At 41.5% G+C, this 25,268-nt stretch overlaps 1 protein-coding gene across 1 annotated transcript in view; it reads left to right on the top strand.

The window, feature by feature from the left end:
- EYS (eyes shut homolog) overlaps nt 1-25,268 on the top strand; it is a 728,533-nt gene that overhangs the window by 181,049 nt on the left and 522,216 nt on the right. The window contains exon 11 of the mRNA XM_035543068.2: nt 24,837-24,958. Coding sequence (XP_035398961.2) covers nt 24,837-24,958 — 122 coding nt within the window. The remainder of the gene's footprint in view (nt 1-24,836; nt 24,959-25,268) is intronic.

The following is a 25,268-nucleotide window of genomic DNA, read 5'->3' as shown; positions in this document are numbered from 1 at the left end:
TCAGACAGGGGGCCAAATGGCTGCAAATCAGTTTTGGAGAAAAGGAACTGTGGGTCTTGATGAACAACAACTTGTACATAAACAAGCAATGTGCCCTTTTGGAAAAGAAGGCCAAAAGGGCTAATAAGGGCATTGCCAGCAAGCCAAAAGAAGTAATACATTCTCTCTACTCAGCAATGGTGAAACACATCTGGAGTGCCATGTCCAGTTCTGGATTCTATTGTGAAACAGGTTAGTTTTACCCTAGTGATGATGTGTATGGGAAAGAGATGGACTTAGTGGAGCAAGTTCAGCAAAAATGGTGAAGAGTATTAGAATAGCCTGAGAGAGCTGGGATTATTCAGCCTGGTAGAAAGAAACCTTGGCTTTGTGTGTGTGTTTGTGTGTGTGGCAAAGAGCACAAACTGAAATACAGTAAAATCCACTTAAATGTACAAAAAATCTTTTTGACTGTAAAGGTGATTGAACACTGGACAGTGTTGCCCAGAAAGGTTGTGAAATGTCCATCCTTGAAGATATTCAAAACTCAGATTGGACAAGGTCCTGAACAGCCTGCTCTAAGATGACACTGCTGTGAGCTGAGGTGCTGAACTAGACAATCTCCAAAGGTCCCTTCCAGTCTCTACCGTTTTAGGATTCTGTAATAAAAAAGGCTTGATTCCTGTATCTGATCCAACCACTTACAATTTAATACATACCTTTCACCACTCATATAAATTTATATGAGAATGGTGCATAGGTAAAGACAAAAAGTAGAGCCTAAGAATTGCATTGCAGAGATATTATACATTAAGAATTGATCGAATGGTGGTTTACACCTGTACAAATCACTTAGGTGGAGGAAATTATAATGACAAAATGTGACAATAAAATAACTCCACTTGAAAATGCAAGGGTAATTTATTTAACAACTATTTCATGAGTGTAAGTGAGTATACCAAGATAAAAGGTTCAGGTTCTTCTGGTCTAATCTTAGAGTAAATACCGTTTAAGATTGACATGCACTAAAACAGGGTCAGATTTTACTAACTAATAATACATTACAGATGTATCATTACACATTACTTTAGATCACTTTTACATGCTTTTCTTAAAAATTATTCTGTAAATGGACCTTCCTAAATGTACTAATATAAGTACTTTGCTGAAAGTCTGTAGCAGCCACTGCGGGATTGATTCACATAAAAAGGGGACTTTCCATGTAAATACACGTATTGGGCTTGTATGGCAAGCTTTTGGTGGTAGTGGGAGCTGCAGGGATGGCCTCTGTGAGCAGAGCCCAGCAGCTGCCCCATGTCAGATCACAGCCAGCTCCAGCCGGCTCCAAAACAGACCCGCCACTGTCCAGAGCCAAGCCAGGGAGTGACACTGGGAGGGCCTCTGGAAGAGCAAATTTAAGGAAGGGAAAAATCTGCTGTGCAACTGCAGCTGGAAGAGAGAATGAGAAATAAGAAAGAACCAGCCTTGCAGCCCCCAAGATCAGTGCAGCAGGAGGGCAGGAGGTGCTCCAGGCACGCAGCAGCAGTTCCCCTGCGGCCTGTGGAGAGGCCCCTGGTGGAGCAGGCTGTCCCCCTGCAGCCCATGGGTCCCACACGGAGCAGATCTCCACGCTGCAGCCCGTGGAGGAGCCCCTGGTGGAGCAGGTGGATGTGGCCTGGAGGAGGCTGCGGCCCATGGAGAGCACCCGCAGGAGCAGGCCCCGGGCCGGAGCTGCAGCCTGTGGAGAGGAGCCCACGCAGGAGCAGGAGGTGTAGGGGGAGCTGCCACCCATGGGGGACCCATGCTGGAGCAGTTTGCTCCTGGGGGACGGACCCCGTGGTACGGAGCCATGTGGGAGGAGTTCTTGAAGAGCTGCTGCTGCCTGTGGGCAGCCCCTGCAGGCTCAGTTCGGGAAGGACGGCATCCCGTGGGAGGGACCCCACGTGGAGCAGGGGCAGAGAGGGACCCTGAAGCAGTGGCGGAGACGAAGTGCTATAGACTGACCATAACAAGTGTCAGGGACTGACCACAGCCCCCATTCCCTGTTACCCTGTGCTGCTTGGGGGGAGGAGATGGAAGAGGGTGGATGAGGGTGGGGGTAAGGTGTTTTTTGTTTTTAGTTTTCACTGCTCTAGTTTGGTATTAGCAATGGGCAATAAAGTACATTAATGTTCTTTACACTGAGTCTGTTTTTCCCATGACAGTAATTAATTGGTGCGGGATCTCCCCATCCTTCTGTCAACTCATCAGCTTATTTTTCCATCATCCACTTGTTCGTTTGAGAAGGAGTGAGATAGCAGTGAGGTAGAGTTTAGCTTCCCATCAGTGTGAAACCACCACAATACAGTGTTAATCAGCGTGAAGAGTTCAGAAATGGAATCCAAGAAAGGAAAAATTATATCTTTTTCACTCACACTTCATAGCACACCTGAACTAAGGGTGTTGCTACACCAGGAAGTAGTGCAGACAAATAGAAGCAGAGTGAAACAACTGGAGCTGCAGCAAAACTGGAGTTTACTGGATGTAAATGAGATACATGTTTTGGGGCAGGGGCTTGTAATTTTGAACTAGTTCTGGTGTACTGAGTGCAGTTTTGTGGACCATATTTAATGCTGGTTGGACAGCAGCAAGTGTGTTCTTAGAGCACGTCTTCTGGTTCTCTTTCTTTCTGAAGTAATCTGGTTTGTGTTGTCAGAGTCCACCATGTGATGTGAAGCAAAGCACACAAAGTGAGGACAATTGGGAAATTAATCTGAAAAAACATAGTCATGATCTAAACTAAAACTCTAATAAGACTGATCCTTATGGATCCTAGGAAGCATATGAGTACATGGTTGTTTTAAAGTTACTTGGGCCAACAGATTCATAAAGGACAGGTCTTCTGAAACAGCAGTCTGTGATCTCAGTATGGACAGCAGCTTGGAAATCTCATTAGTCAGCCAGGACACTCAAATTATGTGTAAGTGTGCTGATTGCCTATAAATGTTCTCCATATGTTTGTCTGGTTTTGCGCCCACTAGAAAATCCGTGGTCCATTTAACAGAGTCAGACAAAATGTGCCAAGTGGTTGAAATTGTTTAACTCTTACTGGACCATAACAGTGCATCTCATACCTTTCCACATGAAGCAAACATAAATAAAACTCAGTATTCATTTTTCAAATAAACACTACTTAGTGTCCCAAGCCCTAAGGGGCATCAGAGCAAGGACACTACATTTAGACAGTTCTTACTGATAATCTGCCAATTGACAGAGGTGTATTACGGAACTGAATTGAACCATGAAGGAACCAGCTGGTTGTTAGCACTGCACTGGCAGGTTATCAAAGAAAGTGTGTTTTCTTTGAAAGGTGAATGACTATACGTAGCTTCAGTGTGTGACAAGCTTGAGTTACATATCAGTGTCACATCTGTCTGGATGCAATTCAGTTAGTGATATGAAATGGAAGCCTGGTAAGGAGACATTTTCAGTTCCTTGTTTCCGAGTTTTAAAGACAATGACGTTTTGTTTCTTGATACATCTATTTCTAGATACATCGTGCGATGAGCAGTGTTCAAGAACCCTGCTATTCCAATTTCACTCACATGCAATTCCTGAGATATACTGAAAAAAAAAAAAAGACTATTGATAGAGGACTGTAAACATTTCCAGCTGCTCTGGTTTCTTATGGTGCATGTGTTACTCTACCTTAACTACAGCACAAGTGTATGAGACATTCCTAAAATGAAAAACTCTAATTGTTAGCTACCAATACTATATATGTCCCTTGTTTCATGCACGTTGTTGCTCTGGTATGTCTGTGTCCTTTGAAACAAGTATCTGCAGATTATGGTCTTTGTAGAACAGTTTAGGATCTTCAAAGCTGTTATCAGTTTCTCGTATAAGATTTGTGTTATGATTTCTGATTTTCATGTTTGAAGACACTAATAGAATATATGTAGTACTTTTAAAATCAGCTGAGAAACGATAAACTGAATCTTAAAATTAGCTTTGTCCTAAAATATATTTATAATGTAAGAAGTCGACAATTTCAGATATTACTTTTTTTTTCTTTCTTTACTTTTGCTTTGAGAAACAACTGTGCATTTTGTACAGCATAGCGAAATACAATACGCTTTCTACTTTACTCTGTTGCCACTTAATGGTTAGCTAGCCATCTGGGATGACTGACACTAAATGAGTACTAAAAAAGTCCAAGCCTGGAAAGCCTTTGCATGGGGAAGTCCCAGTGCTATAAAGAACAATAATGTGCATTCTGCATGTGTGCACACAGGGGAAGACAAAAAATGCACAGCAAAGAGTCTGGCATTTTCATTTTCCCAAGGCTAGAGTGATTGTATTGCCTAGGCAACATTCCCAGTCTCCTCTGGCTATGGACATATGCTTTTTAGTCATTTTTAATAGTTGTTTCATGCTTGAGGAATGAACAATAATTGAGATGCTGTTTCTTCAATGACTTAAATATGTCAATTTCATTAAGAAGATTAATTATGAACAGTATGCTAACTACACTCTCTCACAGTATATAAGAGTCTGTAGAATAATAGAATCGTAGAATGCCCCGAGTTGGAAGGAACCCACAAGGATCATTGAGTTCAACTCCTAAATCCACACAAGGCAACCTAAGCATTAAACCATATACCTAAGAGCATTGTCCGAATGCTTCTTGAACACTGACAGTCCTGGGGCTGTAATCACTTCCCTGTGGAGCTTGTTCCAGTGCTTGACCAGTACTCAAGGTAAGGCCTTCCCAATGTTGAGTATAGTGGGATAGTCTTTTTTTTTTTTTTCACCAAGTAGCTATGCTGTGCTTAATGCACCCCAGAATACAGTTGGCCTCTTGGCTATGAGGGCACATTGTTGACTGATACTGAGCTTAGCATCAACCAAAAAAAGAATCCGAAATGTATTATAAAGCTTGATAATTAATGGCCAAGTGTTAAGTTTCCTATAATACTAGTTTTGATCCAGTTCAAGTGCACTGACTTAACGTCTGCTAATATAAGAAAATCCAGCCTTTACAAAGTTGTAGGCTTCCCCCCTCTATTGTTACTGAATATAACATTCAGTTCGTCCTTATGACAGTTGTATAAATCTTCTCTTTTAAAATCTCTGAGATTATTTCACTGTTGCTGTCAGATGTGTGATTTTTTCCTCTTCATTTTGATATACTAGATTTTCAAACCCAGACATTTCCTTCTGTCTCTAAACTGGCAGATAAGCAGAACACACATCAAATAAAGTCAAGTTTTATTTACCAAGTGTACATCAGAGTATATTTTCCCATATACTTCTCTCTCTAACCTGTAGGTGAGAGAAAAATGCACTGCAGATTTAATTTCTGGGAAAATGTCATTCTTCAGAAATCTAAGTCACAGCAATACTTAAATGGTTATAACTGAGAAATTGGCTCTTGGAATGTGCCCTGGCCATGGTTAGTCCTTAACTGTGCCTCAGAAGCCTTTCAAAGTGCACTGGTTGACCCAGGAAGGAAACATTCTAGGGACCAGATCATTCTAATGCTTTAATGGTAGAAATTGTCAAGCTTCAGTGCCAGGACACCGTTTAACTGGCTAGCATAGACGTAACTGTTGCTTCAGAGTCGTTCAAAGTTGCTGTTCAGGAAAAGCTATGAAAGAAATCATATCCTTGCCCCACTATATTATTCTTGTTTCAAGTTCAAAAGCAAATGGAAGGATGGAGCAAAAAGAGGAATTTTCTTCTTTTAGGAAGGTGATAAAAATACATAATTATCAGTGAGATTGAAGCTACAAGATCTTTTTTAATATCGAGTAATAGTTATATTCAAATGCTTAAATAAACTCTCGCTCTTGTAGAATCACTGTATTTAAACAGCAGTGAAAGTCTTATTATCCTAAGACACTATGTGATTGTCTTATCTGTAGCATTGAAAGCCTACATTTACGCAGAAGTGAATTTAGTAGGTGGATCACAACCTTGTCCCCTCTAAACAAAATCCAGTACCTGTCCCTGTGAGACAACTCAAGTAAGTCCACCTTGATCTGCTCTGCCCTTGGGTAACCAAATTTAATTTAAAATTTTACTACTAGAAGAGCAGGATTTCTCTTAGTGAATCATGTGCTGAGGGAAGAAAGAGAAGAGAAAGCAATTAGTCCCCTTTGCTCTTTTTTGTTATTTGTTGCTTCACACAATCCTTCCGTGGCCTAATGACAGCCACCTCTTTTATCTTGTCCCTGGCAATTTTTCCACTTCTTGACTCTGCTTCTAGACTTGATTCTAGTTTTGGTCACACACTCCTAACGTAAAGCATTGTTTTATCCTTACCTGTAGAACCTTTAAAATTCAGTTCTGTACTGCTCTGTATAATGTCACAGTTTATTGAAGTGACCATTAAGTACAACATATTCACACCTGTTTGGCTTTTTAGGCATTTGGGGGTCAAATGAGCTTTTCTTCTTTCTCCTATATCTAAGCTTTCTGTGGGGAAGAGAGTACACAGAAAGAAGCTTAATATATTTCTGAAATAATTAAACATGAACATAAAGTCCTTGTCTCCTACAAAGACTATGTGTGTGTGCAGACAGTTACTTATTTTTTTGTAATTGCTTACTAACAGCATGGTCATTCTGAAAAGTTTGCTTTTTTTTTCCTCTTTTTTCTTTTTTCTTTCAAAAATATATTTTTTAACTTTAGATGAAGATCCCAGTCTGCTTCTGATCTTCATTTTTAAACGAAGACACTAATTATGAATTGAGGGTTTGTATTCTAAATAAGCACCATCCTGTTTGACTTATAAAATTGAGACCTCCTTCCTCATTTATTATTTAGCACAGTGGCTGTAACTAATCCAGAATAATGCTTATGCTGGCTTTTTCCATACTTATCAGTAAACAAATATTCTTTATTCTTGCTAACAGTATGCGTGTTTAATGAAATACCAAAACAGCAAGATGCTCTGGTGCACTTCATTATCTCCTGATTTCTCAATGTACGGAATGTTAGAGCTCTACTTTGTTTTCTTGTGCTGTATTAGCTTTCAGAAGATTATAAGCACATTATGCAAATGAAAATGAGCAGAAACAATTCTTGAAACCATTTTTATTTATAAAATACATTTCAATTTTCAGAATGCTTAAGCAGAGATATTTTCTAGCTCCTTTGTGCACTTTTTGGCAACAATCATTTAATCAGAGAAAAACAATTTATTAACATTTGTATTTTAAACAATTCTGCAACTATCCACTTATTAAAACATCTGATACAAAGAAGCTGGTCCAATTTCTTTCCTCTCAGTAACAAATTCCCGTCCCTTCAACTCTACCTTTAGCTCTTGGTATAAAATTCTGTAACCATAACTCATTTGTCTTTTGACAGGAACACCCTGTCCTGCTTTCTTTAGGCCAGCTTTGGCATGTGAGTTGTTATTATTGGGAAAGTAAGCTATATCCTGTCTGTGCTGAAGTAAATTGCCACCACTTTCATGGCAAGTGAAAGCCAAGAAAAAATTCTTACCCTCGCTTTCTGCAGTGTCCCAGCTGTATGCCTCCCCTTTAAGAAAGCTGAGCCTCAAGTTCATGTCAGCAGTATAAAATAATTGGTCCCTAATATATTAAGCTTCTGTCTCAGTGATGGAAGAATCCAATATGGGACTTGTTTTACCCAATTTTCACCTTATAACTAGAGGGTGAAGAGCTTCAGGCCGTGTAAAAGGTACTTCAACACAGATACTGCACTTTTTAAAAGTAAATACTAATGGCTTCTATTAAGTAAAGAGAAGGAAAAAAATCAGCTGCACCTACTAATATTAATTTCATCTGCAAAGTTAAATTAAATCATATGCTGTTTTATCCTTATCATTTTGCTTTCCACTTTGCAATCAAAGTCAGAAGACTGAAAAAGCGACATATAGAATATAGCAAGCCATGTGAAGTAAAAAGAATTTGAAATCTAATTTTTAGATGACAGATAAGTGTCTTCTCTATTCTACTTTAACATCCTTATTAAGATATTTTGAGTAAAAGTATACAACCCATGAAAAAATGCACCCCACCCCAAGTTCTTCCACTACTTTAAAACATATTTTTTAAAAATTGAAGTTATAAACAACTGGAACAACTTTCAGTAACTAACACATGCCAGAGTTTTGTAGAAGCATGACCTTGGTGTTGCTTTAGAAAGGCTGAAATAGAAAATTTGGGGGAATTCCTCAAAAACAAGTAATATTTGAAAATAACGTGTAATGGTAGCATATTCTTTAGATACCTTCTATTTGAAACTGCATGGAGAGAACTCCTCCAACAATGACAAGAGCGGTCTGTGTCCTTAAATGTGTCAAAACCTAATTTTCCATTTTTTCTTCGTTTAACCAAATTGAGTTGTTGTATATGAATGTGTTTATGTTTTTCAGAATTTAGCATCTTAAAATACTGTGACATAACATTGTTGTATCTTGAGAACAAAAAAAAAAGAAGACACTGTAGGTGAAAAAGGGAGAGTGGAGATCTTGCATGTGTGTCTTGACAAACCATGGTCCTAAGTTCATGGGCCTCAGAAGATCAGCGGGTAATATATTATGATGATCTCCTAGGTCCAGAGTTCTCACAGGGCTCTTACAGCCTTTTTCTCCCACCTGCAGTACACTCATTTCTCCACAGCATCCCTTATTTCATAATTTGACTCGTTATCAGAGTATTATCAAAATCAGATTTGTGACAGATCTACAAATACTATGCAAATTGCGTAGTGAGAGGTTATGTCCCTTCATGCTCTCATTGCTTTAGTTCCCTATCTGGCTCTCCCTTCCTATTTTGCTACTGTTTATCTTCTTTAATGCTCCCTAAGTCACTAAGACAACCAGAGCATAGTTTTAGGCTTGGAGTCCACCGTCTCCTCATATTCCCCATCAATTTTGCAATCCGTTTTTTGTTTGTTTGTTTATTTTTACTGTCTGATAGCAACTTTTACAAACCTTGCATTAGCTGTAATGGCTGTACAAGTCCGTAACTTCACTCAGTTCCTCCGGAGACCTGTACAGGATTTCATAAGCAAAAGAAGAGGATGGGATTTATTCTCCATTAGAGTGGGGAGAGAAAGGGGGGAAAAAATGGAAAACAAGAGTCAGTGGCCAAATGATCACACAGCTGTACCTACACAGGTAGAAAAAGAAGAAATGTCATTGATCACATTTTAAACAAATTTCAGACACAATAATCTTTCTGTGGCTTGTTGGTGAGATTGCATGCTGAAATGCTGCTGAAATCCCAAGAATGAAGAAAAGCCCTATTCATGCTCCAGTGTCATAAACTGTAATATATTTAATAAGGAGAATGTGCATGGTGTTTGCAGTGCTTGTAAAAGGTGTGGAGCATCCAGAAATTCTGTAAGCAAGCACCATCGATATTCAAAAACAGAATTTCATTACAGGAAGACGAAACAAACTCCAGGAAACCCCACAACATGCAAATTACAGAAAATTTCCCTTAATAACATCAAGCTCTCCTAGGGAGTGGAAATGAGACAGAAGAAGTTATAGCTAAGATTAAATATTTTTACTGCCTTACAAGATTAGAATAAAAGTCTTTAAATTTGCTGCTATCAAATAGAAGAGCCTTTTCTTTCTCTCAGACGAAATATGAGCTAACAGGCAAAGAGTTGTTAACCTCTACCGTACCAAATATGGATAGAATCGTAAAATCTGAGGTCATAATTTCATAAAGTGTAATTTTCCTAAGGTCACAGTGGAGTCTAATTGCAGCACAAATTATTGATGGTTTTATTGTTTCATCCCAAGTTCTATTAAAATTCATTTGAACTAGGTGTTAAGAAAACAGAAAAAGAGGGGAAGATAGTTGACACTCGAATGTAGAGTTTTAGTTAAGGAATTTATTATAAGAATATTGCTATTCCCTTTTCTCTTATCTGTATATTTTTATAATGAAAATTCCTCCTTAATAGTACTTTTATATGGTAGTAATCTAGAATCAACTTGCATTTTTTTAAGAAAAAGAGAAATGGGTTACTAAATCTGGAGCTACTGCTGCTATAAAGTCATGTTCCGATTTTCACAACAAAGACAAACACATGCAAATGAAGAGAGGGGAAAAAAAAAAAAGACATGATTGGAAAAAGTTTCTAAAAACATTGGGGGTTCTATTGGGCTTCCATGGCAAGGTTTTTGTAGCAGGGAGCTGCAGGAGTGGCCTCTGTGAGCAGAGCCCAGCAGCTGCCCCATGTCAGATCAGAGCCAGCTCCAACCAGCTCCGAAAGGGACCTGCTGCTGGCCAGAGCCAAGCCAGGGAGCGACACTGGGTGGGCCTCTGGGAGTGTAGATTGAAGACAGGGAAAAAAAATACTGCTGTGCAACAGCAGCTGGGAGAGAGGAGTGGGAAATGAGAGAGAACCAGCCCTGCACATCCCAAGATCAGTGCAGAAGGAGGGCAGGAGGTGCTCCAGGCACGCAGCAGAAGTTCCCCTGTGGCCTGTGGAGAGGCCCCTGGTGGAGCAGGCTGTCCCCCTGCAGCCCATGGGTCCCACATGGAGCAGATCTCCACGCTGCAGCCCCCCTGTGGAGGAGCCCCCGGTGGAGCAGGTGGATGTGGCCTGGAGGAGGCTGTGGCCCATGGAGAGCCCCCGCAGGAGCAGGCCCTGGGCCAGAGCTGCAGCCCGTGGAGAGGAGCCCACGCAGGAGCAGGGGGTCTGGGGGGAGCTGCCGCCCACATGTGGGGGACCCATGCTGGAGCAGTTTGCTCCTGGGGGATGGACCCCGTGGTACGGAGCCATGTGGGAGCAGTTCTTGAAGAGCTGCTGCCTGTGGGCAGCCCCCGCAGGCTCAGTTCGGGAAGGACGGCATCCCGTGGGAGGGACCCCACGTGGAGCAGGGGCAGAGAGGGACCCTGAAGCAGTGGCGGAGACGAAGTGTCAGGGACTGACCACAGCCCCCATTCCCTGTTACCCTGTGCCGTTTGGAACAAAGAGGGTGGATGGGAAGGGGGAGGTGTTTTTAGTTCTTACAGCTCTAGTTTGGTATTAGCAATGGGCAATAAAGTAAATTAATGTTCTTTACGCTGAGTATTATTTCCCATGACAGTAATTAATTGGTGCGGGATCTCCCCATCCTTCTGTCAACCCATCAGCCTTTTTTTTTTTTTTTTTCTCCACTTGTTCTTTTGAGAAGGAGTAGTGAGATAGCAGTGTGGTAGAGTTTAGCTTCCCATCAGTGTGAAACTAGCACAGGGGTTGGTTGTAATGCTAACGCTCAGTTTATCTAATCTGTCTGCAATTTTTGCAGTTCCCTTTTGTTTTTCTCTCTTTCTTCTAGTAAACTGTAACTTTAAAGTGGTGACAAACATTAGCTAGTTAACATGTATCTCAATATTCACTTGTGCATCCTGTTCTACATCCTCTTTATTCATATTCTAGTTGACATACAATTTTTAGAAAAAGTCATGCTGATTACACTGATTTTTCGGTAAAAGAATTTGGTTCTCAAAAGACTACTTGTACTTGACTCTCACTTATTTCTTTGTAGAGGCTTACATGATACTGTGTTTTGGATTTTTGATGAAAAGTGTGATGATAACACACCAATGTTTAGCTGTTGTAGAGCAGTGCTTACACAGAGCCAAGGACTTTCCAGGTCCTCGTGCTGCCCTGCCAGCAAGGAGGCTGGGGGTGCACCAGGAGCTGGGAGGGGACACGACCAGGACAGCTGGCCCAGGCTGCCCAAAGGGATGTCCCACACCAGGTGGTGTCATGCTCAGCAATAAAAGAAGGAGGAAGGGGGTTATGTTTGGAGAGATGGTGTTCGTCTTCCCAAGAAACTGTTATATGTGATGAGCCCTGTTTTCCTGGAAGTGGCTGAACAACTGCCTGCTGATGGGAAGTAGTGAACGAATTCCTTGTTCTGCTTTGCCTGTGTGCACAGCTTTTGCTTTACCTAGTAACCTGTCTTTGTCTTAGCCCATGAGTGCTTGCACTTTTACCTTTCCAGTTCTCTCCCATATCCCACCTGGGGAGAGGGAGCAAGCGGCTCTGTGGGGCTGAGCTGCCTGCTGGGGCTAAACCACAACAGTTAACTAACAAGTGAATAAAACCAGTGGCCAGAATTTGTGCCTTTCCCAGAAGGCACTGTTCTTGTAAGAAAAATTTCTTAAGTATTACTTACAGAAATACTCTTACAATCAGAAACTACTATTATTTTTTAACTTATGAATACAGATACCACAAGGTGAGTAAACAGACTCTTCCAAGGTGTTAGTGTGTGAACCAACTTCAGTTGCGCATTATCAGAGAATCAAGTACTCTTAGTTTTCGTAATGAAAGACTGTGGGTGAAGAAACAGTGAAAAGAGCATTGAGATTTAGTTTGCAATGCAGAGGCCGTGTATCAAATACAAGTAACTGCAGTGCTGTGTTATTTTTTGTTCTGGGATAAAATTTTCCTGCCTTTAGTGACTCAGAGTCCAGGGACGCTCAGATTCTCCTCTCAGAGAACATGAGGGCAGACACCATGGCACTGAAGGGGCTGCAGTGCTGGGCTCCGAACAACAAAAGTCCCAGCAAGAAAGATGCTGGGCTTCCTCATAAAGGCATGCATGATCTTAATCGGTCATTAACAATCAACTATTTGTATGAGCTAAAAACATGGGGGAGTTTCCACCAGGTTTTAGACTTCTGTGCTTGTTGATCTAATTAAAAAGGCAAAGATCACCAGCACAGTTATGCCCTATGAGTTGCAAACATAGCCCCACTTGAACGTATTCTTCCAGATACCTGACTTCCAATGCACACCTCGTTTATCTCCATGTTTGTGCATTTATGTGATTTCCTACTACTAAATGTTTTGTGCTTTGCATCTTCATTTGCATACTAATAGCCTTGTACTAGCACCACCCATTTTATTTGAAAATACACCCTTGCAGGTAACTGTTCTGGCCTAGGGAGGGCTGCTTCCAGTCACCAGCACGATCTGCTGAGGGAAGGGGCACTCAGACTTTGGGCCAAATGGGACTGAAGTGGCAGCATGAGGACTTAATGGGCTCAAACTCCGAAATACTTTTAGTCACAGGTTTTTATGTTAATAAATAATGTTTTCCTGCCTTCAGTGGAGGCAGACTGGGAAAGAAGCCGAGCAAGCCAGGGTAAAAGTCCCTCATCAAGACCTGGGACAGGCTAGAAAGAAACGGACCGGGTAGGGATACGGGTTGGACAGAAGGAGGTGGTACGGGTACAGTCGGGTCATGGCAGCAGGTCTCGGCCAGGTCCCGTCCACGCCTCTGGTGCCCTCACACACTTCTACCACCACCCTCCGAGCTTGCTGCCAGCCTCCGTCAGTCACAGCAAATCCTCGGTTTTGATTGGCTGAATTTCCCATGGCGCCTGGTGATTGGCTGTCGCTGTGCAGGCTTTCCCGCCCCTCGCCCTAGGAAGTTCTTCGCAGTGCACCAGGGCCGCAATTTGCGGCTGGCGGTCGGTGAGGTAATGAGCGTGTGCTGGGCTGCTCCGCCGCATGGGCGGTGTTGTCGGCCAGCGAGACCGACAAGTGGATCCTGCCAGGGAGAGCCAGCGGCGATTCAGGACTGCTCTGAGGTACTAAAATGCAGAGTTACCGCTTGACCAGACAGAGAAGTGCTTTTAGTTTTGGAGACTTGGGTGTGAGGTGTGAGCAGGTGGATGACCTGGTCCACCGGGTGGCAGAACTCAAGGAGGAGGTGGAGAGGTTGAGGGCTATCAGGGAGTGTGAGCGGGAGATAGACTGGCGGAGCAACTCCCTGCAGGGCCTGAAGGAGAGGTGCTGGGCTAAGACCACCCAAATGGGGGTGGACCCCCTGCCCTGTCGCTGTCGGGCAGAGGGAGGGGACCTAGGAGTTGAGGAGGAATGGAGACAGGTCCCTGCTCGACCTCGCAGGCAACGCCCCCCCTACCGGCCCCACCTTCCCAGGTGCTCTTACACAACAGATTTGAGGCCCTGGAGCTTGAGAGACCGGTGGGTGAGGATGAGGTAGGAAGTCTACCCAGGAGGATGCCTAGGGAGAGGAAGCCGACTCCATGCCTCAAGACTGCCTCCACCAAGAAAGACAGAAGGGTGATCATTGTAGGTGACTCCCTTCTCAGGGGAACAGAGGGCCCTATTTGTCGACCAGACCCTACCCGTAGGGAAGTTTGCTGCCTCCCTGGGGCCAGGGTCAGGGATGTTGCCAGAAAGCTTCCCAACCTGGTTCGCCCCTCTGACTACTACCCTCTTTTGATAGTCCAGGCTGGCAGTGATGATATTGAAGAGAGAAGCCTGAAAGCTATCAAACGGGACTTTAGGGGACTGGGACGGTTAGTGGATGGAGCGGGAGTTCAGGTGGTGTTTTTGTCTATCCCTGCAGTGGCAGGGAGGGGTACTGAGAGGACACGGAAAGCCCACCTGATTAACACGTGGCTCAGAGGCTGGTGCCAACACAGAAATTTTGTTTTTTTTGACCATGGGGCGCTTTCCTCAGCACCCGGCCTGATGGCCGCAGACGGGTCCCTATCTCTAAGGGGAAAACGGATCCTAGCCCAGGAGCTGGCAGGGCTCGTTGAGAGGGCTTTAAACTAGGTAAGAAGGGGGATGGGGCTGAAATAAGGCTTGTTGGAGCTGTATCGGGGGAACAATGGCAAGGCTTGGGGAGAAGGCAATGGCCCGACTGAAGTGCATCTACACTAATGCACGCAGCATGGGTAACAAACAAGAGAAGCTGGAAGCCATCATGCAGCAGGCAGGCTATGACTTGGTTGCCATCACGGAAACATGGTGGGACCACTCTCATGACTGGAGTGCTGCAATGTCTGGCTATAGGCTCTTCAGAAGGGACAGGCAGCACAGAAGGGGTGGTGGTGTGGCTCTCTATATTAGCGAGTGTTTTGATGTTGTGGAACTTGAGGCTGGGAATGATAAGGTTGAGTCTCTATGGGTTAAGATCAGAGGGAAGGCCAACAAGGCAAGCATCCTGGTGGGGGTCTGTTATAGACCGCCAAACCAGGATGAGGAGACAGATGAGGAGTTCTACAGGCAGCTGGCAGAAGCAGCGAAATCGTCAGCGCTTGTTCTCGTGGGGGACTTCAACTTCCCAGACATATCCTGGAAGCACAACACAGCCCAGAGAAAGCAGTCTAGGAGGTTTCTGGAGAGCGTGGAAGATAGCTTCCTGACGCAGCTGGTTAGAGAGCCTACCAGGGGAGGTGCCCCGCTAGACCTTCTGTTCACAAACAGTGACGGACTGGTGGGAGATGTGGTGGTCGAGAGCTGTCTTGGGCAGAGTGACCGCGAAATGGTTCAGTTCTCTATTCTTGGCGAAGTCAGGAAGGGGACCAGTAAAACCGCTGTCTTGGACTTCTGGAGGGCTGACTTTGAGCTGTTCAGGACACTGGTTGGCAGAGTCCCTTGGGAGGCGGTTCTGAAGGGCAGAGGAGTCCAGGAAGGCTGGGCACTCTTCAAGAAGGAAATCTTAATGGCTCAGGAGCGGTCTGTCCCCACGTGCCCAAAGACGAGCCGGCACGGGAGAAGACCGGCCTGGCTGAACAGAGAGTTGTGGCTCGAGCTTAGGAGAAAAAAGAGGGTTTATAATCTTTGGAAAAGAGGGCGGGCTACTCACAAGGACTATAAGGAAGTTGCGAGGCTGTGCAGGGACAAAATTAGAAGGGCCAAAGCTCATCTGGAGCTCAATCTGGCTACTGCTGTTAAAGATAACAAAAAATGTTTTTACAAATACATCAACACCAAAAGGAGGACTAAGGAGAATCTCCATCCTTTACTGGATGCGGGGGGAAACTTAGTTACAAGGGATGAGGAAAAGGCTGAGGTGCTCAATGCCTTCTTTGCCTCAGTCTTTAGCGGCAAGACCAGTTGTTCTCTGGACACCCGGTACCTTGAGCTGGTGGAAGGGGATGGGGAGCAGGATGTGGCCCTCACTATCCACGAGGAAATGTTTGGTGACCTGCTACAGCACTTGGATGTACGCAAGTTGATGGGGCCGGATGAGATCCACCCGAGAGTACTGAGAGAACTGGCGGAGGAGCTGGCCAAGCTGCTTTCCATCATTTATCGGCAGTCCTGGCTATCAGGGGAGGTCCCAGTCGACTGGTGGCTAGCAAATGTGACGCCCATCTACAAGAAGGGCCGGAGGGTAGACCCGGGGAACTATAGGCCTGTTAGTTGGACCTCAGTGCCAGGGAAGCTCGTGGAGCAGATTATCTTGAATGTCATCATGCAGCACTTGCAGGGCAACCAGGCGATCAGGCCCAGTCAGCATGGGTTTATGAAAGGCAGGTCCTGCTTGACAAACCTGATCTCCTTCTATGACCAAGTGACGCGCTTGGTGGATGAGGGGAAGGCTGTGGATGTGATCTACCTTGACTTCAGTAAGGCTTTTGACACCGTTTCCCACAGTATTCTCCTCAAGAAACTGGCTGCTCGTGGCTTGCACTGGCGTACGCTTCGTTGGGTTAAAAACTGGCTTGGTATCCAGGCCTAAAGAGTCGTGGTGAATGGAGTCAAATCCGGTTGGAGGCCGGTGACTAGTGGAGTCCCCCAGGGCTCAGTACTGGGGCCAGTTCTCTTTAATATCTTTATCGATGACCTGGATGAGGGGATCGAGTGCACCCTCAGTAAGTTTGCAGATGACACCAAGTTAGGTGCGTGTGTCGATCTGCTCGAGGGAAGGAAGGCTCTGCAGGAGGATATGGATAGGCTGGACTGATGGGCTGAGGTCAACTGTATGAAGTTCAACAAGGCCAAGTGCTGGGTCCTGCACCTGGGGCGCAACAACCCCAAGCAGAGCTACAGGTTGGGAGATGAGTGGCTGGAAAGCTGCCTGGCCAAGAAGGACCTGGGAATACTGGTTGATAGGCAGCTGAATATGAGCCAGCAGTGTGCTCAGGTGGCCAAGAAGGCCAACAGCATTCTGGCTTGTGTAAGAAGCAGTGTGGCCAGCAGTTCTAGGGAGGTGATTGTCCCCCTGTACTCGGCTCTGGTGAGGCCGCACCTCGAGTACTGTGTTCAGTTTTGGGCCCCTTGCTACAAGAAGGACATGGACGTGCTTGAGAGAGTCCAGAGAAGGGCAACGAAGCTGGTGAGGGGTCTGGAGAACAAGTCTTATGAGGAGCGGCTGAGGGAGCTGGGGTTGTTTAGCCTGGAGAAGAGGAGGCTCGGGAGACCTCATCGCTCTCTATAGGTACCTTAAAGGAGGCTGTAGCGAGGTGGGGGTTGGTCTATTCTCCCACATGCCTGGTGACAGGATGAGGAGGAATGGGCTAAAGTTGTGCCAGGGGAGGTTTAGGTTGGATATTAGGAAGAACTTCTTTACTGAAAGGGTTGTTAGGCATTGGAATGGGCTGCCCAGGGAAGTGGTTGAGTCGCCATCCCTGGAGGTCTTTAAGAGACGTTTAGATGTTGAGCTTAGTGATATGGTTTAGTGGAGGTCTTGTTAGTGTTAGGTCAGAGGTTGGACTAGATGATCTTGGAGGTCTCTTCCAACCTAGATGATTTTGTGATTTTTTTTTTGACTTTTTTTACTCTGAGGTGGTAATGTTTCTTCATTTATCTGACTTTACACCCTGATTTTCACATAGTTGCTCTAAGGAGGCTGGTTGTCTGCATTATTCCTTCCCTTTAAACAATGTAACTCTGTGCAAGAACAACATTTTTATTCCCACATCAAGGCACTTGTTTATTTTTTCATTCTCCTCATAATTAATTATTCATAGGCTCCTTGTTGCTATATTATAAACAAATGTCCTTCATGCAGCCCAGCTGGTTTGTCAGCCATCTTACATTCATCACCGGAGCTTATCCTTGTGTCTTCTGGTGTTTAGTTTGGAGAATAATACCATTTACGGTTTGTGTAGGACTTTGGAACCTCCTTATTCTTCCCAATGATAATATTAGATTAAATTGAATAAAATTTGTTGCAGAATCATTTTTTTTATTGGTCTTTGAGCTGGTATTGAGCTGTTTGTTTTTATGCCAGTGGTACATAGAGTTGGCATTATTGCCTAATCTTGGCACCTCTTAGATACTCTTCTCTGTCTTAGGTATGATAGAGGCAGCACGTTGACTTGTAATGTGATTCATTTGTATTGAAGTGCTCTATAAATTTAAAGTAGAGATGAGTGAAGTTTCAAAAGAGAAGAGTTGACATCAAATAATCCTGTGAGGGTCTCAATGCTTCTAAGAAAATTTGGTTGAAGTATCTTTAGAACAGCCTGTTTCTTTAGGCTTCCACTACTTTTGAGTCTGATGTTGGCAAGAATGGGACTTGGTGATGTATGAAGTGTCCTGAGATGATACTGGTTGTATGTTCAAGATCTATATTTGAATCAGCTATTGTATGCAGGTATGAGATGGTGTAGTTTTAGGGAAAACAGTATGTGTTTTACTGTTTGGTCATACTTTAAATAAAAAAAAGCTACCAGCAGCAACACCATATTTGAAATTCAGAAGCAAAGCGTTATTTCCGTCTGCCGGTGTCTAGGCTACTCCTGTGCAATACCCCATTTAACTCCCATAGCTTTCCCTTAACCAGACATCTAGGGGCAAACTGGCAAGTTCCAGACAAGCCTTAAATGAGTCAAGCTGTGTTTCTGCTTAGCAGGAGTGTGTTTATGACCTTTAATTATTCATTGAAAAATTGAGGTAAATGTCAAACCAGATGCACTGCTCAAACCCTGCTATTCAAATGTCTGTCACTGTCTGGAGTAGGTGTTTGGTTTATTTTGCTTGAATAACTTAGTTGTTTCTCATTAGTTTTCCTGTGCTGTTCAGTACTTGTCACCTTGAAGGTGGTTTCTTTGACACATTTCTTATAGTAAGTACTCTCTCTCTAGAAGAATGCAAGAAGGGTATAAGTAGGATAAATGGCAGAAGTCAGAAAATAGAGACAAAATAATGTATCAGTTATTAATTATATAAGAGACTTCAAACTGACTTGGTTTGTTACTATGAAATTAATTCTAATGTGATTAGAGTAGGCATATATTTAGAATTACATTTCTGAAAGCAATTAAAAAAATCCAAAAAAAAATTGTTTTCCCCAGAAACAATACAGTTTTCCTCAGAAGGGTCCTTCCCAATTTGCTAAAAATTCTTCCCAATTTTCTCTGAAATAGAAAACCTGTATCAATAAGTAAAAGCTATATTGCAGATAAATCTCCACAAAAAAATAGCAAACCTAACCCCACTGAAATTTGAGTTGCACCATGAGAACTCTCACATCTGTGTGGTGATGGAATTAATTGATTAAATTCTAAAGGCACAGGTGATAACTCCGTTGTTTCCAATGGCAATGTGAAATCTAGAGCACCTTGAAGTCTGTTATTAGTCGTGATTTAATTTTAAAACCTCCAAACTTTCAGAGAAGTATCAATTTTACAGAAGTCTTGCTTTAAAATATTCAATGTTGAAGGCAGTGATGATAATGAATGTATTACAAAGCCACTGTTCAATGAAATGGTGGTATATAAAGACGTGCAGTGCAAATAACTAGTATTCCTATTTAAGGTAATTTTCCTGGTGGTCACAAATTACAGTACAGTGTACTTAGAGTTGTGAATATGCAGCATGTCTAGAAACAAGATGTATTTTAACTTGGAGGACATGTTAAATGAAAATGTAAGCCTCTGTTTGCTACTGGTGTGCTATTGACAGGAGAAAAATATTGTACTTTCACATGTGCTTATTGTTTGCTATACAGAAATGTAACAGTCTTACACTGCAAGGCAAGACAGGTTACAAGTAATCAAAACATAGCCTGTTTTAGCTGTTTTAAATATACAGTCTTGCTAATTTAAATGATTAATTATTTAAAAGGCTGGAGAGATAAGCAAATTAAAAATGTTCTTTGTTTCTCCTGTAAGTCTTGCTTAAACTTTAAATCAAAGGAACACTATTTTATCATTAATATCAGATAATGTATAATTTATAATAACTCAGGGTGCAGAAGATAAGTAGATTTGGAAGGACAAGTATACTGGTTAGCATTTAAACTTGTCAAACAGTTAGGGGAAGGATATATGAATTAAAGTAGTGGATTAGCTTCTGAAAATCCACATTGGTATCTCAACCTTTGTAGATAGTGTTTAGTATTAATGTAGTCAACTTAATATTTCTTGTTTTGCAGTGGTTAGTGCAAAAATCACTTTGGTTTTGTAATTGCATAGGTGTTCTACCTGAGCCATTCAGTTGTTGTAGTACAGTTTAGAAGTTAGACTTTTTTTGTGATTTTTCTACATCTTTGAATTTGTCCTTTGTATTTACTTTTCATCCTAGTGTCTCAAGTCAGTTGTTACAATCATTTAAACAGTTAATATAAGTATTAATATTTATATTGCAAACCTTATTGCACTTAAATGTTCCTTTGCCATAAGGTGAGCAATCTGACTTTATTTGTGAGCTAAGTCACGTGTGTCTTTAACACTAGGAAAGAACAAGGCCAATTGCAGACTTTTTTCTGATCTCAGAAGTCAATTTTCTTTTTTTTGACTTGTAGAGCAGCACCATAAATAAAATCGCTGTTTCTACACACTGTGAGGAACAGGTAAATTCATTATCGTGAAAGTGGCAGGTAGTGTAATTGCTGGGACTTTACTCTGCACGGATCTTGTTTTAATTGGTTTTCTACTAAAGGTTAAAGTAAGGGTTAAACCAACTGAAGATGAAAAGGTGTTCTGCTTTTTGTTTGTTGGCTTCTGTTTTTGATTAAACAAGCTAATTTATTTAGGATAAAAATGTGAAGGCTTGCATAATAAAAACAATGTCATAATGAAAAATGAGGGAGAAACCTAGTTTTGTTAGCCAGTGCGTAAGAGTGGTTATATAAATGGTTAAATCAATAACTTAAAAGTGAAGCCTTAAAGTAGCAATTTGTCGAAAACCTTTACATCAACAGAAAAGACTGACTAAATAATGTTATGAGCTCAGTATGGTTAAGAGCAATTGCAAATACGATTTTCATAGATGCTTATGTTTTTACATTCATGTTTATTTCACAAGGTTAAATGGACTACTGTTAGCACTGACAAAGTTAAGCTGCATGAAGGTGTTCTCTAGGAAAAAATGCTTCCAACAGAACAGAATTTTGTGATGAATCATTTTCTGTAGAGGCAAAAATACCATCTTTTTCAGGGGGGAAAAAAAAAATCAAAGGCAAACTTGGGATTTTCTTGTTGGAGAGCATCTCCCAGTATGTGGCAGCGGTGAGCGATCCTATGATATGCTCTTCCTGATTGGCCTTAATGGAAAAAGAGCTGCACCACAGGAAGAACGGTCCGACTGAAGAGCTCAGAACATGGAGAAGAAATGGAAATTTCTGCATTTCCACTTGCTTCTCTGTTTCCAGGCAACATATTTTTTTATCCTTTCTGATTGCCAAGAAATAAAATACTAAAACACCCCCCAAAAATGCCCTTTAAAAAGGGTTTTTTTTTCAAATTCTTCTCTAGACATGGAAAAAATACTTGCAGTGTAGTTCTGTTGTTAAAAACTCTTCTCAACCTACATGTGCAAAGTACGGGCTTGAAGATTAGCATGCTCATAATTCAGATCCTTGTTGTGTGTGATGAACCTTTTTCATTGTAGTTTCTATTTGCCAGATGTTCATTTGCCATTTTCCAGTAAAATAACATAGACTAAGGCTTGAGAAAATGATAAATTCTTCATTTACAATGTTAGAGAAGGGAAAATATGCAAATATTCTCAAATAATGCTTTCTTAACCACCCACACAGTTAATTGGGTAAAGACACGCTGGTGAGCATATATGGTTCTGGGTATGTATGCAAGAGATCATAATTACAGGTTGTGACTCTGTGTATAGCAAGTAAACCTACTTTTCTCATAATTGATGTGCTATATATATACTGTACGAGGAAAAACTATGATCTAAAAAAGCAGTTTGGGGATTTGTTCAGGTATTACTTAGTACATTTACTGTGCTCTTTAGAGAGCAAGCAAGAGATGATGTGGAGGAACTCAAAGGTACCATTTATTTTAATCTGTCTAGCATGGATAGTAGTTCATAGCTACAATAAATAAAAGGGAATAAATACATAAATAGGAATTGAATCTTATTCCTCCAGCCTATTGCATGATTCGCTGCATACACAACACAGCTTTTTGTCATCCTATGTTCAGTGCATACTGTGTCCTGACTGACAGCCCCTCTTCTCGCAGCCTTGCCTGATTCGAGAGATGCTCCAGTTCCCTGATCATCTTGGTGGCCCTTTGCTGGCCTCTCCAGCGTGCCCATGTTGTGCTGGGGGCCCAGAACTGGATGCAGAGCTGCAGGTGAGGCCTCACTGGGGTCACTTAGCTCCTGCTGGCAGTGCCCCTCCTGCAGCAGCCCAGGCTGCCATCTGCCACCAGTGTCCTTGCTGGGGCATGTCGCTGACTTGGTTGACTTTGTGCCCATGAGAGGCCCCAGGTCCTTTTCTGCAGCCTATTTTATCCATCAATCTATCTTACCTATCTATACTTACCATTTACTGTAACATGGCATCTTCAGTTAATGTAAACCATGATATGCAGAGATAATATGTAACATTTTGTAGTTCACATATACCGCACCCATGCATGGGATACATATATGTGAGTAATGGTTTGTGCTTAATGTGACAGTCCTCATATAGTGAGAAATAAATTTGCAAAGCATAGAATTTCAGTAGCTGACTCATAGATGATTTAGTGAAACCATGAAAAAACACTACTGCTTTCTAAACAGAATTGTTGGCAGCTTCCTCTCACTTCCAATCGTGTAATCTGTTTCTGGAAGAGGTTTTTGGAAATGATGATAAAATCATTCTCACGTTCCTGGTTTATGTGAAAGTGTAACGTGACAATAGAACGGTTTTAAGTGCCTAATAGTTACTTGTGAATATAGATTAATAGTCTCCATTTTTGCATTATGTGTTTGTAGCATCTTTTTTTCCTAATATTTGTTTTCATGTTGGTGATAATTATGCAGGGAATAGAGGAAATCTCAGAAAAACTTTCCAATTAATTACAATATTTAACAGCTAATTTGGATATGGCTGTGTTGTAATAGAAAACAAAAACATGTGGGCTAATAATGTAATCTGTATCAAGGATTTTTCTTCTTTCCTTGGCAGAATATCCAGAAAATTTTCTGAGTTCATCTTGGTATTTTCTTACTACTTATTTTACTTACTTAACAAGATCTCTTCATCTCCTATTTTAACCTTTGATTAACTGTCACTTCTAATATTTCACACTTCTTAGATTCATGTTGCCAATTTTTTTCTCTGTTCATGGAGAAGATTTTACAGGTTTTGAGCCTGAATTCAGGAGTACAGAGCAGTAACAGTAAACTACAAATTACACTTATTATGAAGATGGAATACACAGTTTGCAACTTACATTATTTAGTTGCATGGAATAGCCTTGCCTGTATAAAACACGAAGGACAATGTTAATTCCTTTTTTTAACTTAATATGTAGTTGACTGAACAGTGTATGTTGAACTCAGTTGTCCAGCTTGCTTTCAGGCAATTATTTTTCTGTTGTCTTATTTTCGTATATTAAGAAGTGACAGATATTTCATAACTGTCAAAATGCCTTAATTTAACTGGGAAAGAAAGCCTGTGTTCTGTGCCATAGGAGTCATGGATGCTACAAGCCTGGTACATTGTACATTTGATCATCATGCTATGGTAGCTTATTTATGCACTCAGCTTTAAAAAAAAAAAAAACACTTCTTTGCTGTTTGTTTTTTAATGGTTTCCAATTTACATGGAATTTAATAGGCTTTAAAATCTACCCTGGAGCCTATTGCAGTGTTTAGCAAGTAATGAAATAACGTGCATTAGTCATGCTTACCATTAAAGCATTTTCTAACTTTTGGTAGAAAGAAGCCTTGTTAGAAGTAAGCATGTTGCTAAAGAAGCAATTAAAACTTCTGCTGAATGGAAATGTTTGCCTTGCTGCCCATCTCTAATTAATACTCAATTCAGCAGATGTTCACCTCTTCTTTTTTAAGAGCATAGGAAGATGCCTTATGCTTTTCACTTCCGTGAAATGATGTCAAACACCCTATTGCTTGCAGCTACCAGATAATTTAGAGGCTGGGGGTAATACTGGAGTGTGATTACAATTTGATAGAGCATTGCAGTGTGATGAAAGTGTCCTGTAATATGTTGTTCAGAGTTGGATAGATATGCTGCAGAGAAGTTTTATTCAGTTAATGTCAGAAATACTGCATTTACAACATCTGGTCATCAATATATTAGGTACTATCACCACTAAGCTAGAGTACTTCTACTTAGGCTATCTCTATTATCTGATACACATGTATAGAAGACAGTATTTCTCTTGCCATAAGTTGTGCATCAGTATTTCATTTGTGCAGTACTAGACAATTTCATATTAAAGGTGTTAAACAAGTGGGATATATAATCCTGAGAACTTCATGATAAATTATTTTATATTGAGTTTGGTTTGGACTGCATGCTGAGCAATACAACTCAGATGATTGTTAGCACCTGTGTTTTAGGTGTGTCAGTGTAAGATCTAAGCCAAGTAGTTTTATGGGAGAGGTAGTATCTTTTATTACAAAAACTTAGAAGGAAGGAGGAGGAGATAGTAAAGAATTTTTGATTACACAAGTTGGCAGATACTGTGTAACGTATCTACTTCATACCCCATTTTTCATCATATTAGGGGGCTGAGCTATCAATAAGTTTATAATTTTTTAAAGTTTTAAAATAGTGAATCACCTGTTTGAAGAAAAGAAACACAGTTTATCACTTTATATAACATGTATATTATATATGTATAATATATGTAATATCATCTGTAAACATTTTTAAGAAATACACAAAAACTTTCCTTAATATGTTACAGAGATACCAGTGTGTTTGTCTGCCTGGATGGGAAGGAACATTTTGTGAATATGAATCAAATGAATGTAATTCAGAGCCTTGCAGAAACAACGGCACCTGCACAGATCTTTTCAACAGCTATCAGTAAGCATTGCATCTTCTCACAGTATCATTATGTTCCAGAACTGACAAGCTTATGCACCCAGTTATTCTTTTATTTCTCAGCTCTGTGAATGGAATGTTGCTACACAAAGATGAACTAACAACTTCTGTCATGGGTATGCTGTTTCAGTGCACATTCATTTGAAATCAGCAAACAGAATGATTCATTGACAGATATTTTTTAAAAAGCATCAGTTCAAAACACTTAATGAGTAACCTAACCTGGAACTGCATATTGTCAAAGAAAATACAGGATCTTTTTCATATATGCCCCATAAGCACATGAGATGCT

Source organism: Cygnus atratus, chromosome 3 (assembly GCF_013377495.2).
Source record: "Cygnus atratus isolate AKBS03 ecotype Queensland, Australia chromosome 3, CAtr_DNAZoo_HiC_assembly, whole genome shotgun sequence".
Classification (NCBI taxonomy): domain Eukaryota; kingdom Metazoa; phylum Chordata; class Aves; order Anseriformes; family Anatidae; genus Cygnus; species Cygnus atratus.
The sequence above is the reverse complement of the archived record's forward strand: the minus strand, read 5'-3'. Positions and strand labels throughout refer to the sequence as shown.